This window comes from Phascolarctos cinereus, unplaced genomic scaffold, assembly GCF_003287225.1.
Source record: "Phascolarctos cinereus isolate Bilbo 61053 unplaced genomic scaffold, phaCin_HiC Scaffold_2;HRSCAF=192, whole genome shotgun sequence".
NCBI classification, from domain to species: domain Eukaryota; kingdom Metazoa; phylum Chordata; class Mammalia; order Diprotodontia; family Phascolarctidae; genus Phascolarctos; species Phascolarctos cinereus.
Genome location: NW_027555625.1, coordinates 212,840,576 through 212,855,447, shown reverse-complemented (window position 1 = coordinate 212,855,447; position 14,872 = coordinate 212,840,576). Strand labels below are relative to the sequence as shown.

Sequence of the window (14,872 nt, the reverse complement as noted above, 5' to 3'; positions counted from 1 at the left end):
GTACTTAAGTACCATATAAATGTGAGCTATTACTAGTAGCAATAATAAATACTTTGAATAAATTTTAAGTAATATTTTAAAATTTAAATATTTTAAATTAATTCAAAATCTTGAAAAAATAAATAAATGAGCACTTTGTGAAATAAAGCAATTACATTATCTCCATTTTATAGATGAAGAAACAAAGCTTTAAACTTCTTTTTGTATATGCTGACAGGCAGATAAGTAGTATTTGGGATTTGAAATAGTAATTTAAAAAATGAAGTAAATTTTAATTATACATTAGAACATATTTGATAGCATGACACATGCATATAAAATTAGTCCAGGTACTGCAAAGCATTGACTAAAATAACTGAATCTCCTCTTTATTTCATATCACAGAGATTCTACTTTAGGTAGACCTAGGTTATTAAGTTGTGCAAAAAGTCAATTAATTATTTAATAATTACAACTAGACACCTATTTTTTTTTCCTTGAATAGTTTGGATTATCTGAGTTCCCAGTTAATCCTGCAAGGACAGCCTCAGGGTTTGCTCATGGAGCTAGTTTTGTGCTTGTATAATGGCCAAAGCACATCTGCCATTAAAAAGTTGGCCCCATGTTTTGCTGAATTGATTACTCAGTAATAACATTTCTTAGGTAAGTTCAGGAGGTGGGGTGAAATGGAAATAGAATTATGGACATGATTCCCTTGTGAAAGAAGTCAGTCAGAGACCTAAGATTTATGTGGGTCTTTGTATTTTCATAATTCTCTGATAAAGAATGCTCTGTAAACTTTTTACTATAACTATGAAAAAGAATTTGATTAGCTAAAGGAAATTGTCATGTGAAAAATCAATAGGGGAGGTAAATAGGGAGAAGAAAAATCATTTATATAATGTCTCAGCCCCATTTATTTAACTTAATGTCCATTTTGTGTGGTGGTTAATTACTAGGTAGCTTTCAAATGAAATAGGACCTGAATGTTACGTGAAGCATGTATTGTTAAATTATGAAACAGCAGCTTCTTAGAGTCATGAATTATAAGAGTCATCATGATAAAAGTCCAGGGGCCTATAGTAAAGTTTATGAAACTTTTAAGATTCTGTGTTATTTTTTAGTATCTATAGGACTGAGCTTCCTTATTCATGGACACCTGCATAGAATCTTAGGTCTTTTAAAACTTTATCTTTTAGCATAAGTAGGGAATGTAAGAAGTGATTTAGAATTTTTTCTTTGAATATTCAGGGTCCTTTACAGTACAGATAATAACTTCATTATTAGGCATCCACTTTGCTTAAGTCACACACAGTCCAGTTTTAATTGCTCATTGGGGATCCACCTCTGTTTTCAACAACTCATACTGGCATGAGCTTAACTGATGAAGAGCACATCTAAATCGATTCATCCTTTCTTTTCCAGATGTGAATGAATGTGAAATGCTTAGTGGAGTATGTGGTGAAGCCTTTTGTGAAAATGTAGAAGGATCCTTCCTCTGTATGTGTTCTGATGAAAGCCAGGAGTATAACCCTATGACGGGACAGTGCCGCTCCCGATCTTCAACAGGTAAAGTTAAAAAGGCTTTGTATGTAATAAGCAGCAGGACTTTTCTGTGCTAATAATATTGATGCGCTAATAATATTTATTTTTCTGTGCCAGAGAGCCTGAGAGTAATATAATAAGAAAGAGCCATGAAGTTGAACTATGATTAAACCATAGGGTCAGTTAACCTGTAAGTAGGTATACTTTTATGGAAAATAACTTGCTTTTAGAATTTAAAGTTTCTGGAGAATCACAGAATCCACGAGCATACAGAACCTTAGGTGCCATCTAATTTATCATGTGACCAAGTATGGCTTCTGAAGCATCTCTAGGTATTCATCCAGCTTGGCTCAAAGATTTCTATTAAGAGGAAAACAACTCTGTGTGCAGGCAGCCTACTATGTTTTTGAATTACTCTGATTGTAGAGAAGTTTTTCTTATAGGAAGCCTGTATCTACCTCTCTGCCACTTCTACTAGTTTGCTACTTCTGCCTTCGGGAGCCAAACTGAACAAGTCTAATCATTTTTCTGCATGACAGCCTTTCAGATACTTAAAGACAATTATCATGATCCCTCTAGGTCTTCCCTGAGCTAAAAATTCCATTCCTTCAATAGATCATTATATTACATGGCCTCTGATCCTCTCACCATCCTGGTTGTCGTCTCCTAAGTTTGTTCCAGCCTGTCTACTCCTTTCCTAGAATATGGAATTCACAACTGAACACAGTACTTCAGGAATAATCTGACTTCCAATTCAGTGCTTGTTCCTTTTTAGCATACCACTTTTTTTTTTAACAGCTCATTTGTTTCCTGGAAGACACTCTAACCCCTTGAAACAGTGTAGTTTAATGGAGAGAACACTAGGCCCTAACCTGAATAAATAGTCTTAGGCCCTTTCCTCTCCCTATTTGTATGATATTCTTCAAGTCACTTAAATTCTCTAGGTCTTTCTGTGGTATTTGAACCCAGGTATTCCTGATTTTGAGGCCAACTTTCTGTCCACTATATGCCATGCAGTCTATATTCCCAGTCTTTCAGTTTATGCATCTGAAAAATGAAAGAGGTTGGCCTAAATGACCTCTGAGATTATTTTCAGACCTAACCAATTATGTGAGTATACAAATCTATGAGATAATCAGATAGGTTAGCATGCAAATAGCTTCTGACTAGAATATTTTTCTGTATGGTAAGTCTTCATATAAATCTGCATAACAATAGAATTAAGACCTGCTCTGCAGAGCTATGAATAATGAAGATAATGTGTGATTGGTGATTTAGTTCAATATAATCATTCATCTTACCAAGTTGGAATGATTCTCTCAAGAACCATTTTTTTACTTTGTGCAAAAACCAACCAAACAAAAACAAAAGAAACCTCACTTAATACCCTTGCAGGAAAATATGTTTAGATCTCACTAAACTAAACACAACATGAAACTTTGTTCTTTCTGATAGAAATACTGCTACCCAAGTAGCAAACCTTGGTTGGTTTTTTTTCTCACAATTTCATAGAGTCATGATTATATTGTTATTCTTTCATCATGTTGCATCGGCCATATCTTCATGGCCCAGAGGTGTAGGGAGGTTTATCAGCTATTCAGATAAGTTGGTCCAGCTGTTTGCTTTTATTTTTACTCTCTGTTGTATAGACATAGTTTGATTGGATTTTAGGTGAAGCATCAGGTCAAAAGGTCTCTTGAAGTATATAAAAATGGGAAAAGAGATCATTTTAGTTTTGTTTTTTTTAACTGAATTCCAGTTGATTTCATCCATGATTTTTCCCTATGGTACTTCCATAAGGAATACTTGTTTTGCATCCTGAAATGGCATAAAATAAGATCACTATGTTTGCAAGTACTTGGGAAGGAGGAAGTTACAATATGCTTAAATTAATAAGTATATAATTTGCAAACAAAATATTTTTCTTTTAAAATGAGTTGTCAGAGAGATGCTACAAATGTAGACTTACTTTAGGATATACCCTATAGACTTTAAAATGAAACACCAAAATTTCCCAGAATAATTGGTATCTGAAAATAAACCTCTGTTCTTTTTTTTTTTTAGTTTGTGTCTCAAGGAACATGAGGGCTCCCTTTGAAGGGGAAGTGTCTTTGTGTTTGGATGAAGTTCATTGTACATTGTAAAAAACCAAGTTAAGTAGCTACTTGATCCTGTCTTCAGTCAAGATTAACAAAAAAAGGGGCAATGAGGTCAGCAGTGAGAAGTTGTTGGTCTATTCAGGGAACAATATAGGTGCTAAGTTCTATTTTACACTGATGGTTTATCTTTCAGGATAGTCCCTTACCTGGCAAAGATTATTTTGAAGCTGCATTTAGGGTTAATGTTTTTTTTGCACGGTGAAGGAGGGGAACTGTCCTATATTTTGAAAATCGAAAATGTTTTTCTCATTTTTTAATTCAGATACGTGAATAATGTCTTCGCCTATTCTAGGAGAGAAAGATGAAGGTTATCGAAAAATTTCTTCTTCCAGGAGAACAGTAATAGTATAAGGATATGTAGTTGGAGAATCTGGATTTTCAGTCTGGATATGCTACTCATACCTGTATCTTGAGCCTATTTTCATTTCTTAATTCCCATAACCACATTTTCCACATATTTTTCTATCCTTCTCTATGTCCACCCTTGCATTAAATTTACTGAATATCAGAATATGCCGATTCTGGTATAGAAGGGCTTTCCCCTTAGGTTTAATTTGCATTAGATAACATCAGATCTCTTTCAGCTCTGAGATTAAATGACCTTATCAGGTTCTTTGTAGAGTTTCTCTTCTCTTTGGTAGATTTGACACATTAGCTAAAATTGTCTTAATGATGATCATCTTGTTTATATTCCTCAACAGCAATGCAAAGCAAGATGATAAAGAGTCCCACGAAATGATGTTTCAGATTGCCTTTGTGTTCACAGTAAAATGATATTCACTAATTGCAAAAGAAATTTATGAGGTGTCTTCCAGTTTAACTACAACTTCTTTATGTCTTATTTTATTTATAATGCAAACATCATATTAATATGATTCCATTTCCCCTGAATTATATTAAATCAGCTATTTTAACAAAGTTCTCATATTTCAAGTACCAACAATTAAATTGATATTTGTAATCCTAAAATTGTGTGATCCTTGGCACTTCTCATTTTTTTTTTAGTCTAGCCCCATACTCCAAAGATACTTTAAAATAAGGATCATTTCTGAAGATAATTTTTTTTCAAAAATCCATTTCATTGATCACCATAACTAAGAAATTAATTCCCTATTGGCCATGCTGCTGGTGATACAGCTATCTACAGTTGGCTAAGTTGGTCTTCAATCAGCAGAAACAACCTGTCACTGAGATAATACTCAAACCCTTTCTGTCTTTATAGAACCTGTGGGAGATCAGGCCCTGCTGCTGTTCAAGAACCAGAGTCATGTCTAGACTGTGATGATGTGCTCTAGTAGTAAATTGTGTAAAATGCAAGAAAAATAACTTAGTTTACTCCAAGATGGCATTTTGAAGTTGCCACTAATTTCATCAAGGCTGTTAATTACAGTGACAGTATAACTTGGTTTACTCTAAGCTTACAGTTTACAGGACCTTGTATGATCTCCCAGTTGGAGAGGGGGAAAAAAGCCATGATTACTGGTGGGAGAAATCCTAAAAGTGATCTAGCTGTCTGGTCCCATTCTGCCTCCTTGGTGACAGCAGCTATTAACCACATTCCTTCCCTATGATTTTTCATCATAGCAACAAGTGATTTCTCCTTTCTCAGATTTTCTTATATCACTTTTCCTGGCACTCTCTTTTGCTTTAATTACATTCTACCTTATGCTTATGTACATATGGCATCCTTCTATTAGAGGTCGCTAGGTGGCGCAGTGGATAGAGTGCCAGGCCTGGAGTCAGAAAGACCTGAGTTCAAATTTGACCTTAGACACTAGCTATATGACCCTGGGCAAGTCACTTAATATTTGTCACCCTCAATTTCCTCAACTATAAAATAGGGATAATAATAGCCTCTACTTCATAGGGTTGTTGTGAGGATCACATGAAATAATGTTTGTAAAGTGCTGAACACAGTATGTGGTATGCAGTAGATGCTTAACAAATACTTGTTCCTCCACTACCCTCCAAATTAAATTGTAAGTGACTTGAGGGAATGCCTTGTGCCATTTTAATTCTTTGAGTCCTTGCAAGGCATCTTGTAGCTAGTAAAAACTTAATAGTTAGTGATGCTAAACTGTAGATTGATTGAGAACAAATTTTTCTTAGGTATATGCCTAAAAAAAATGGTCAAGTGTGTAAGTTATACCTCTCCAAACCCTAGTTCTGCTGAGATATAGATAATTTTACAATGTGTCAGTGATTTCTAGTAGAACATTCCAGTACAAATGAGTTCCATTTCCATTTTGTACTTCGGTAGGAAAGCCCCGTCTTTTTTTTTTTTCACTTGCTTTCCAGTATTCACAAGTAGTAGAGGAAAAGACATTGAAAAAAAAATGTTTCCACTGTTTGGAGATATTGGGATAAATTCACGTAATTCCTTCACTTGGTCCTGACAATTGAGCTCAAACAACATTCATGATCTGTCTTTCTGTAGGGATACACTACAGGTTTTGTAGATAGACTTTTTTTTTTTAAGGACAGGAAACCACATTTAACATCAGTCAATTGTTGTATTTAACAGAGTAGTCTCTCTTTATGTTTAGTTAACCTGTAAAATAAATTAACATTTAAAGAGGTTTTTAAAATAATTTCTGGTTGGAAAAAAATACCTTTGGTAGCAAAAATATGCACGGCAGGGAGGACAGTGAATTTAAACTGCAAACATTGTAAGGGGCCATAAAACTCCTGGGTTCTTACCGTGTTTGTAATGGGCATGTAATATAAATGTAGGTAGATAGTAGAAAAATATGCACTTAGGAAGAGGTAAAATTTCTCTTACATTTCAAGACTATGAAAAAGTAATGACCCAAAATTGCTCACCTTAGCTAAAATCTTTCAACTTATTTGTGTAGAAGTAAGGTTTTATGCAGAATGACTCAAATATTGTTTCAGGTTTTGTTGCAGACATTGCAGGGTTATGATAAACTATAAATAATTATAATATAAGTTATAATAAAGTCATAAGTTTAAAACATCAATAGAATGCCAAAGGTGTGCCTTCATTTTGTATTCTTAGAAGTACATCCTTCCCTCAGCAGAAATAAAATCAACATTTGTGTTAGAAATGCAGTTGGAACCTTGGAATTTTCTAGAAATTAAACCTGAAAAAGAATAGTTTTTATATTTCCTTTTAATTTCCCCCCAGCATTCTATACTTGCTTTAGATTTTATGTTATTAGGGAGGTCATTTTTACAGCATACTTGATACTCCTGTGTCAGCGATATTGAGATTTCTTTAGTTGTAAGACATTTTCTTAAAGTGACTACCCTGTTTTTCTTCTTGGATCCTCTTCTTCATCTCTCTGTAGGCTTTCCATTCTCTCTCTTCTCAAAGTACTTCTCTTCCCATTTTTCCTCCTCTGGTGCACTTTATGTTTCTTTCAGGATCAGTCACCCCTTCTTTACTCCTCTTTCTCTCCTTATCTTTCCTCAGCATTTCATTTTTCGAGGAACATAACCCTAAATCACAAAACTTGTTGCTCTCCATTCTTTTCCAACTTTTGGATACTTATTGTAAATCAGCTCATTGCCTGATGGCCCTCCTCTTATCTAAATATCCCCTCAATAAAATTTGTCTTTGCTCTCTTTTTTCTTTCAATGTCCTGCTGTATTTTGATTTTTATTCATATTTTGACCCCTTCCCTTCCTTATCCTTAGATCCTGTAACATCCTATTCCACAGAAATTGGTTATACTTCCTTTAAACCTGCTCCTTCAGTTTATTTACTTTATATTATTTCAAATTTAATTTAAAATAATTTCTTTTACTACTCATTCATTTAATAAGTACTTATAAATGTCTACTGTATGCCTGCTGTACTGTTCCTGCTTCTGGGGCTGTAGGACAAAAAAGAAACTGTTCTAGGCCTAAAGGATACTATATTCTACTGGAGGCAGGGATAGCAAATCCACAAATATATCGATACAGAATACTCAGTAACAACGCAGTAACATGTGTCTGTGGAAGGAAGAGTACTAATAGCTTCAAAGATTTTTGCATATGAGGGAGGTGTTGATATGGTCAGATCTGTATCTTTGAGCTATCAGTTGGCAGCTTTGTAAATGATGAAATAGGAGAAATGATACAGAGAGCAAATTAGGAGACTTTTTTGTGAGGAGTGATAAGGTGAATTAGGGTCAAGATTCTGTGGGTAGAGAGACACACACATATGAGAGATAGTATGGAGGTAGGATTGACAAGGTTTGCAACTTATTAGATATAAATTGTAAACCTGAGGACCCAGAAGGGGTGTGGTGCCACCCACAGAAATAGGATAGTATGGAGCAGGGATGGGTTTTGGGGAAAATATAATAAATTCTCTTTTGGACTTATTAAGGGACTAGTCAGCTCTGTTGCAGTCTAACACAATAGAAGAGAAGGGATTGGAGAAGGCTGACATTAGAAAGTCCTAGAAGAAAATAAAAATAATAAACACAAGTTTCCCCATATGAAGCCTGCTAGGTAAGAGAATTCATGAAAATAATCTTTTGCATAGTATACAGTACTCCTGTAGCTCCAACCTATTATTTCTTACTTACAGCAAGGAAACCAGTCAATCACTAGACAGACCATAGCATTATGGAAAGCTAACATTAGATCACGAACTTGGAAAATGAACAGTGATTGATTTATACCTTGTCCACCTCACAAAAGAAAACAACAATATATACATGCTATTGGAGTTGCTAAGGCACTGAGCTGGAAGGAATTTCCCAGAGTACCATTTTTAATAAGGAAACTATCATTGTTGCTTCTTTCTCTTTATTCTTTTCCACACTGAACTCAGAGTCAGTAAATTTGGGCTCAACCTCTTATAAATTTTATGGCTTTTTCTTCATGTAAACTCCCTAAGCCTCAATTTTATCATCTGAAAAATGAGAATATGCCACCTACTGCTTCGTCTTGTAAAGAAACTGGTAGATCTTAAAATACTTCTATAAATGTGTTATTGTTATTATTGCTGCTAACCACACCCACTGAGCTAAAAGAGCACAAATTTATGTGCTAACTCCAAGTTCACTTCTAACATAAATTCTTATCTACACTGAAAATTAGTTTAATAACAGAAACAGTTGATTAAATTTCTAGTAAGTGCAGGGCATGTAACTGATATAAACTGATTTGCATTGCTGATCCACTTCATGGGCTCTTATTTATACGAAAATAGAACACATTTTTGTTTATTGCAGAAAGGCATAAAGATGCAAACATTTGGTCTTTCGTAACTACCCTCCAGCTGACATCTTCCATTCTTGGCTACAGTAAACTAATATCAGAAGAGATCTGAAGTTAATATGGGAAACATTTACTAATCCAGTTTTTCCAGTGGACAAATGCATTAAGTACAAAAATGACCTACCAAAAGATTAACAATATAGAGAAAAATTGTGACTTTTTTTCACAGAATGACCTTTGAGGAATAATTTTAAATGATTTTCATCTCTTTCCTAAAACTTATGAGGGCCTGAATCTGAATAACCCCCAACTTCAGCTGTGTAAACAGTGGACTTTTAAACTTCTGGACAGAAAATACAAGAAGAACAAGTAACGACAAATATAAAACATGAATAAAATAATTCTCTAAGGGATCATTTCCCTTGTGTAATATCCATAATCTTCCTTCTTAGGGAAAACATGAAAAATACAACCAATTTAATTTCACTTCTTGGTCTGGAGAAAAAAATTCTAGGGAAAATAGGCAGCATTTACAAAAAAATACTACTTCTGTCTTGTTTGAAATCATTCAGAATCAATTTTTTTTAAATTGCTTAAGACACAAGTCTTAATTTAACTCCTAACAGATTTTGTGATACCATAGTATTTAGAAGTGCTTTCAATGATCCTTAACAAAGTGCCACAAAAGCCCATCTCCTTAACCAGTATTCTCCTGTCTACAGCTATGAATCTTATGATATCATGACTTTGGGAGATACAAATTTCCACTTGATTCAAAGGAAAATAGGAAAATACATTGTGTGTTGTTAACAAGTGTAACATGCTATTTCTCAAGAATGATTTATATGCAGTAAGCGGAATACAAGACATTCAGGGACACGTACGAGGGTGAAAGGAAGTATCATGTTGTGAAAATTGGAGACATTGGACGAATAGTAATATTAATAGCTGGGATTTGTTTATCATTTTAAGGGTTTTTTTTCCCTTGCAATTGGGGTTAAGTGACTTGCCCAGGGTCACACAGCTAGTAAGTGCTTCTTTCTCTTTATTCTTTTCCACACTGAGCTCAGAGTCAGTAAATTTGGGCTCAACCTCTTATAAATTTTATGGCTTTTTCTTCATGTAAACTCCCTAAGCCTCAATTTTATCATCTGAAAAATGAGAATATGCCACCTACTGCTTCGTCTTGTAAAGAAACTGGTAGATCTTAAAATACTTCTATAAATGTGTTATTGTTATTATTGCTGCTAACCACACCCACTAGGCTAAAAGAGCACAAATTTGAACTCAGGTCCTCCTGACTTCAGGGCTGGTGCTCTATCCACTGCACCACCTAGCTGCCCCCATTTTAAGGTTTTAAAGTGCTGTATATATATGCTATCTCACTTAATTCTCACAACAAACCGAAAAGATACATTTTATAGATGAGGAAAGAGCCTCAGAGAGATTGCTACGTGCCCATGGTCATACAGAGAGTAAGTATCTGTGGCAGAATTTGGTGCTCTATTTTCCTTTCTCCAAGTCCAGTGCTGTATTTGATATGCTAGGCTGCTTTTGGAAGGGGCAGATAAATATAAAAACACTTTTAAAATCAATGAGGAAGCTTTGCCCTATTCATGTGTGGGTGATACTTAGGTTTGGGAGACCAGGGTGATTCAGCTTAATTTGGTAGTGCTAGAAGTTGAGTCTTGGGGTCATATTTGAAGACATTCAGAGGAAGAGGGATGCTATGATGCTTGATGTTGAGATTAAGGGAAACTGGCTATGAATTGAATACATAAATGGATTTCTGAGACTTTGAGCCATTTTATTCTGAGAGTTAATTTTTTTCCCATGTAAAGGCTGAGTGATAAGCTCAGAGTTTTCTGTAATATGTGTCACCACAGGGTTTAGAAAGGCTAACCAGTCTGACTGATATAGTGTGTGATTGAAGGTATAGAAGGGAGGTTACACTTTTATAGGAGAAATCAGAGACAGGGGTACATGTTATATGGTCAAAGAATGCTTTTGACCTTTCTTAAATGAGTCTCTTTGGAGTCATCTTTTCTTCTTTGTTATGCACCTTGCCAAGTCATCCTAATTCAGCTTTAGAAGAAAAGCAGTAAAATCCAGAATCAATGTAACTGGAAGTCAGTAGGAGACCTTAGGCCCCTAAGTAGTGGGCCCTCTGGATCTGTGTTCTAGGAAAAGCAAAGGCAACAAATAACATTACTGAGATTGAAATTCTCAGTTGGAGGGGGTAGTCAGGCAGGGGTTGCCAGAAATCGTTTTGGGGAAGTCTTGTACCGTTTTTAATCTTAGAGAAAATGCTTTAGGGTGTTGTCGAAGGGCTACATAAAGCAAATTATGATAGCCTCCGGGGGCCTCAGGAAGTTGTGTTTCCATGAACTTGATGAGAAAAAAGGAATGACGACCTGCCCACAGACAACACTAGAGTAAATGGTGACTGAAAGGCCACCTTTCATGGGAAGAGGCTGATTGGGTTTGAGGAGTCATTTCCCTACTTGGCCAAGCATATAGCTCTGGTACTTATTGGCAGTGAAGGTGGCTAGGCCTGCTTTTGTGTTACTATGATTATGCCACAATCCACATATTGAATGGCAGAGCCTAGATTCCAGATACACAGAGAGCCCAAGAACTTTCTTCAGCAATGATAGCTACCATTATGAGCCATAAGGCACCAACTTTCAGAGTACAAGAACTTTCTAAGCATGTTTTGTAAAGAGGGAACAAAAGAGTAGTTACTGCCCACCAGTTGGATTGCTGTTTTGGTACAATACCACTTTGATATTTGTATTTATATATTTATAAATATTTTATTCATACCATAAATAAACAAGAAAACTAAGCTATATGGCCATATAGTCAAGAAAATATGGAAGGATTTATCCAAATTTATTGTTCACTAGCAAAGCACTTCTTTTCTTTGTCCCTAAGAAAGATAAAGACCATCTGTTTGTTACAGGGGATACAATGAAATAAGAAACTACTGTGTCCTATCCCTAACTTTAAAAATCCTAGGGAAAAAAATAAGAGACATATTTATCTTCAGTTAGAATTATCAAGGGTTTGTCATTTTGTGAATTAAGGCCAAGGACAGTCTTCCACACTTAATTTAGACATTATAAATACCAGGCTACACGGGACTTTTTGGCTGGTCAGTGCCCTAAAAGTCATTTAGTATGTCCTTGACAACCTTCTGGATTGTTTCATGATTATACATGTGACTGAGTTTTTACCAACAATTTATGTCAAGAGAAATGCTCATGAATTATGGAGTCTCTCCGTTTTTCTAAAGTAAAGGGAAATAGATTTAACAGGAACTAGAAAAAGGAAAAATCTTTCAAACCTTGGAAAAGTCCTTCTGTCAACAACTGTAAGATATCCATCCAAAATGCTGAGAATCTTAGGGATGGAGGTGCTTGGAGGGCTATGTAGCCAAAGTGAGCATAAGTGACTTTACTTTATCTAGTAGGAAAGAAGCCACTACTCTAGCTAGCTTCACAGTGCCAATGGGGTGTTCAGACAAGTCTAACCTCTGTGGTTTACATTGTGGCATACAAAACAGCAGGGAAGTGATAGGCAAGAAGATAGGTTCCGAGAAGCTTGCAGAAATTCAGCTGTGCTCTTTTTATGGTGGCAAAGAATTGGAGATTGAAGGGATGTCCATCAGTCAGGGAATGGCTCAACAAGTTGTAGTATATGAATGTAGTGGAATACTATTGTGCTATAAGAAATGATGAGCAAGCAGATTTCAGAAAAATCTGGAACGACTTTCATGAACTGATACTGAATGAAATGAGCAGAGCTAGGAGAACATTGTATGCGGTAACAGTGACATTGTGCTATAATAAGCTATAACAGATCTAGCTCTTCTCAACAATACAATGATCTAAGACAGCTCCAGAAGACTCATGATGGAAAATGCTATCCACATCCAGAGAAAGAACTATGGAGTCTGAATGAAGATTGAAGCATACTATTTTCACTTTTTAAAAATTTTTTGGTTTTTTTGTGGATTTTCCCTTTTGTTTAGTTTCTTTTTTCACAACATGACTGATGTGAAAATATGCTTTTTTTTTTAAAGTTTAGCTGTGGTAGTCAAAGGTTTTCTCCTCTTGTCTCCCCAATAGGTCTCCTAGAGACCATGGCTACTGTACCATTAGTAGGGCAGACAAGGAAGATCATGGAGAAATTCTATTTTCCTAAGGTTTCGGGGATGGGGGTTCGCTAGGTGTAATTTCTCTAGGCAGTTATTTGGCTTACAGGCACTTATTTGTAGTCACGTAACAATAAGGAATCCAAACACTTTGAAAACTTAAGGATTATCCTCATTACACAATGTTAAACTGAGACCGTGAATCGTAATTTGCCACAGGCTGCAAAAACTGCGCATTTTTGTAGGCTTTTTCCTGGAAATCTGGACTGCTCTCCCTCCTCACCTTCATTTCTTGGAACCTCTATCTTCCCTCAAGGTTCAGTTTAAGTGCCAGATTCTTCAAGAGGCTTTCCTGATTCCCCCAGTTGTTAGTAACTCCCACCAATCACTGTTTATTTTGTTATGTATTTACTTCTTTTGAACATACTACTTTCCTCCAAAAGAATGTATACTTGTTAAGAACTGGGTTAAGAGGGGCAGCTAGGTGGTGCAGTGGATACTAAGACCAAACACTTGACACTTACTAGCTGTGTGAGCCTGGGCAAGTCACTTAACCCCAATTGCATAAAAAAAAAAGAACTGGGTTAAGAACTTGTTAAGAACTAATATACAGTAGGTACTTAATAAATGCTTATCAGTGAATTGACTGATTAGAGTTTTAGTCCCTGGGTTTCTGCTTTGGAGCTTGGCTTAAATATTCAGTAATAAAGAATTATTTTTTAGACTTCCAGTCACTGCAGTACCTTTCCATTTTTCCTCTAGTTTTTTTCTTGTAAAGAGGCTTTGGGAAGATGGTCAATGCTTGCGTGCGTGCGTGCGTGCGTGCGTGCGTGCGTGCGTGTGTGTTAAATGTCTAGGGTGTCCTCTAAGTCATGAGAGTCAGACAAAATTCCCATTGATTAAACTAGGTGTTTTGCTGCTAAGAAATGTTCCCTGATTTTGGAAAGAAATTTCCAAATTGGAATTTTCAAGAAAAGATTTATTCTATAAAAGTTAAATGTTTTGTGTTGTTATGACCCTCATAGTAGGCAAGGTCTATCAACATTCAGTAGGGAAGCTTTTATTTTATTCTTTTGTCAAAACAGAAGAATCTGGTACTGAAGATATAAAGCCATGCTATGGCCACAGAGTGTTTTTGGCTTTCTTAAATGAGGCTCTTTGGACTCTTCTTGTTTCTTTGTTATGGACCTTGCAAGCCATCCTAATACAGCTCTTCCTTTGTTCCACCCTTCCCCCTCCTGCTTTCAGAAGTAGATGTAGATCAACCTGAAGAAGAAGAAAAAGAAGAAAAGAAAGAATGCTACTACAATTTAAATGATGCCAATTTCTGTGATAATGTGCTGACGTCCAATGTTACTAAGCAAGAATGCTGCTGCACTTTAGGTGCTGGATGGGGAGATAACTGTGAGATCTTTCCATGTCCTGTCTTTGGAACTGGTAAGGAAATGCTTAGTGGGTTGTTTGGTGCTGATGCTGCCAATAAACTTTCTAGATAGTTTGTTTATTTTTTTTTCATTTTTGACTATGGCAATGGAATCCTGTTATCTAGTTCTATGACACAGGACCACTTAATAAGAGTTAGAATTTAACTGGTTCTTCATGTAAATGTCGAATTTTAGATCATACTTACTTAGGCAAATGTAGCACCTTTGTAATTAAACTACTTACTATGAGATCCAAGAGATACCGGCCTTATCCTGGCTGCTGCCCAATTAGTGAGAGATAATACCATTTTAGATATTAAAAAATAAAATCTCTACTTTAGTACTTAACAGCTAAATGGCAGAATAGTGTAATCCTTTGCATATTAATGCCAAGAGTAAGGCAGTGTGGCATAGTGGATAAAGTATTG

At 35.7% G+C, this 14,872-nt stretch overlaps 1 protein-coding gene across 4 annotated transcripts in view; it reads left to right on the top strand.

Moving 5' to 3' along the window:
• Positions 1-14,872, top strand: part of LTBP1 (latent transforming growth factor beta binding protein 1) — a 467,907-nt gene that overhangs the window by 417,448 nt on the left and 35,587 nt on the right. For all 4 annotated transcript variants that reach the window (XM_020972349.2, XM_020972347.2, XM_020972348.2 and 1 more), the window contains 2 exons: positions 1,405-1,548; positions 14,269-14,457. In XM_020972349.2, coding sequence (XP_020828008.1) covers positions 1,405-1,548; positions 14,269-14,457 — 333 coding nt within the window. The remainder of the gene's footprint in view (positions 1-1,404; positions 1,549-14,268; positions 14,458-14,872) is intronic.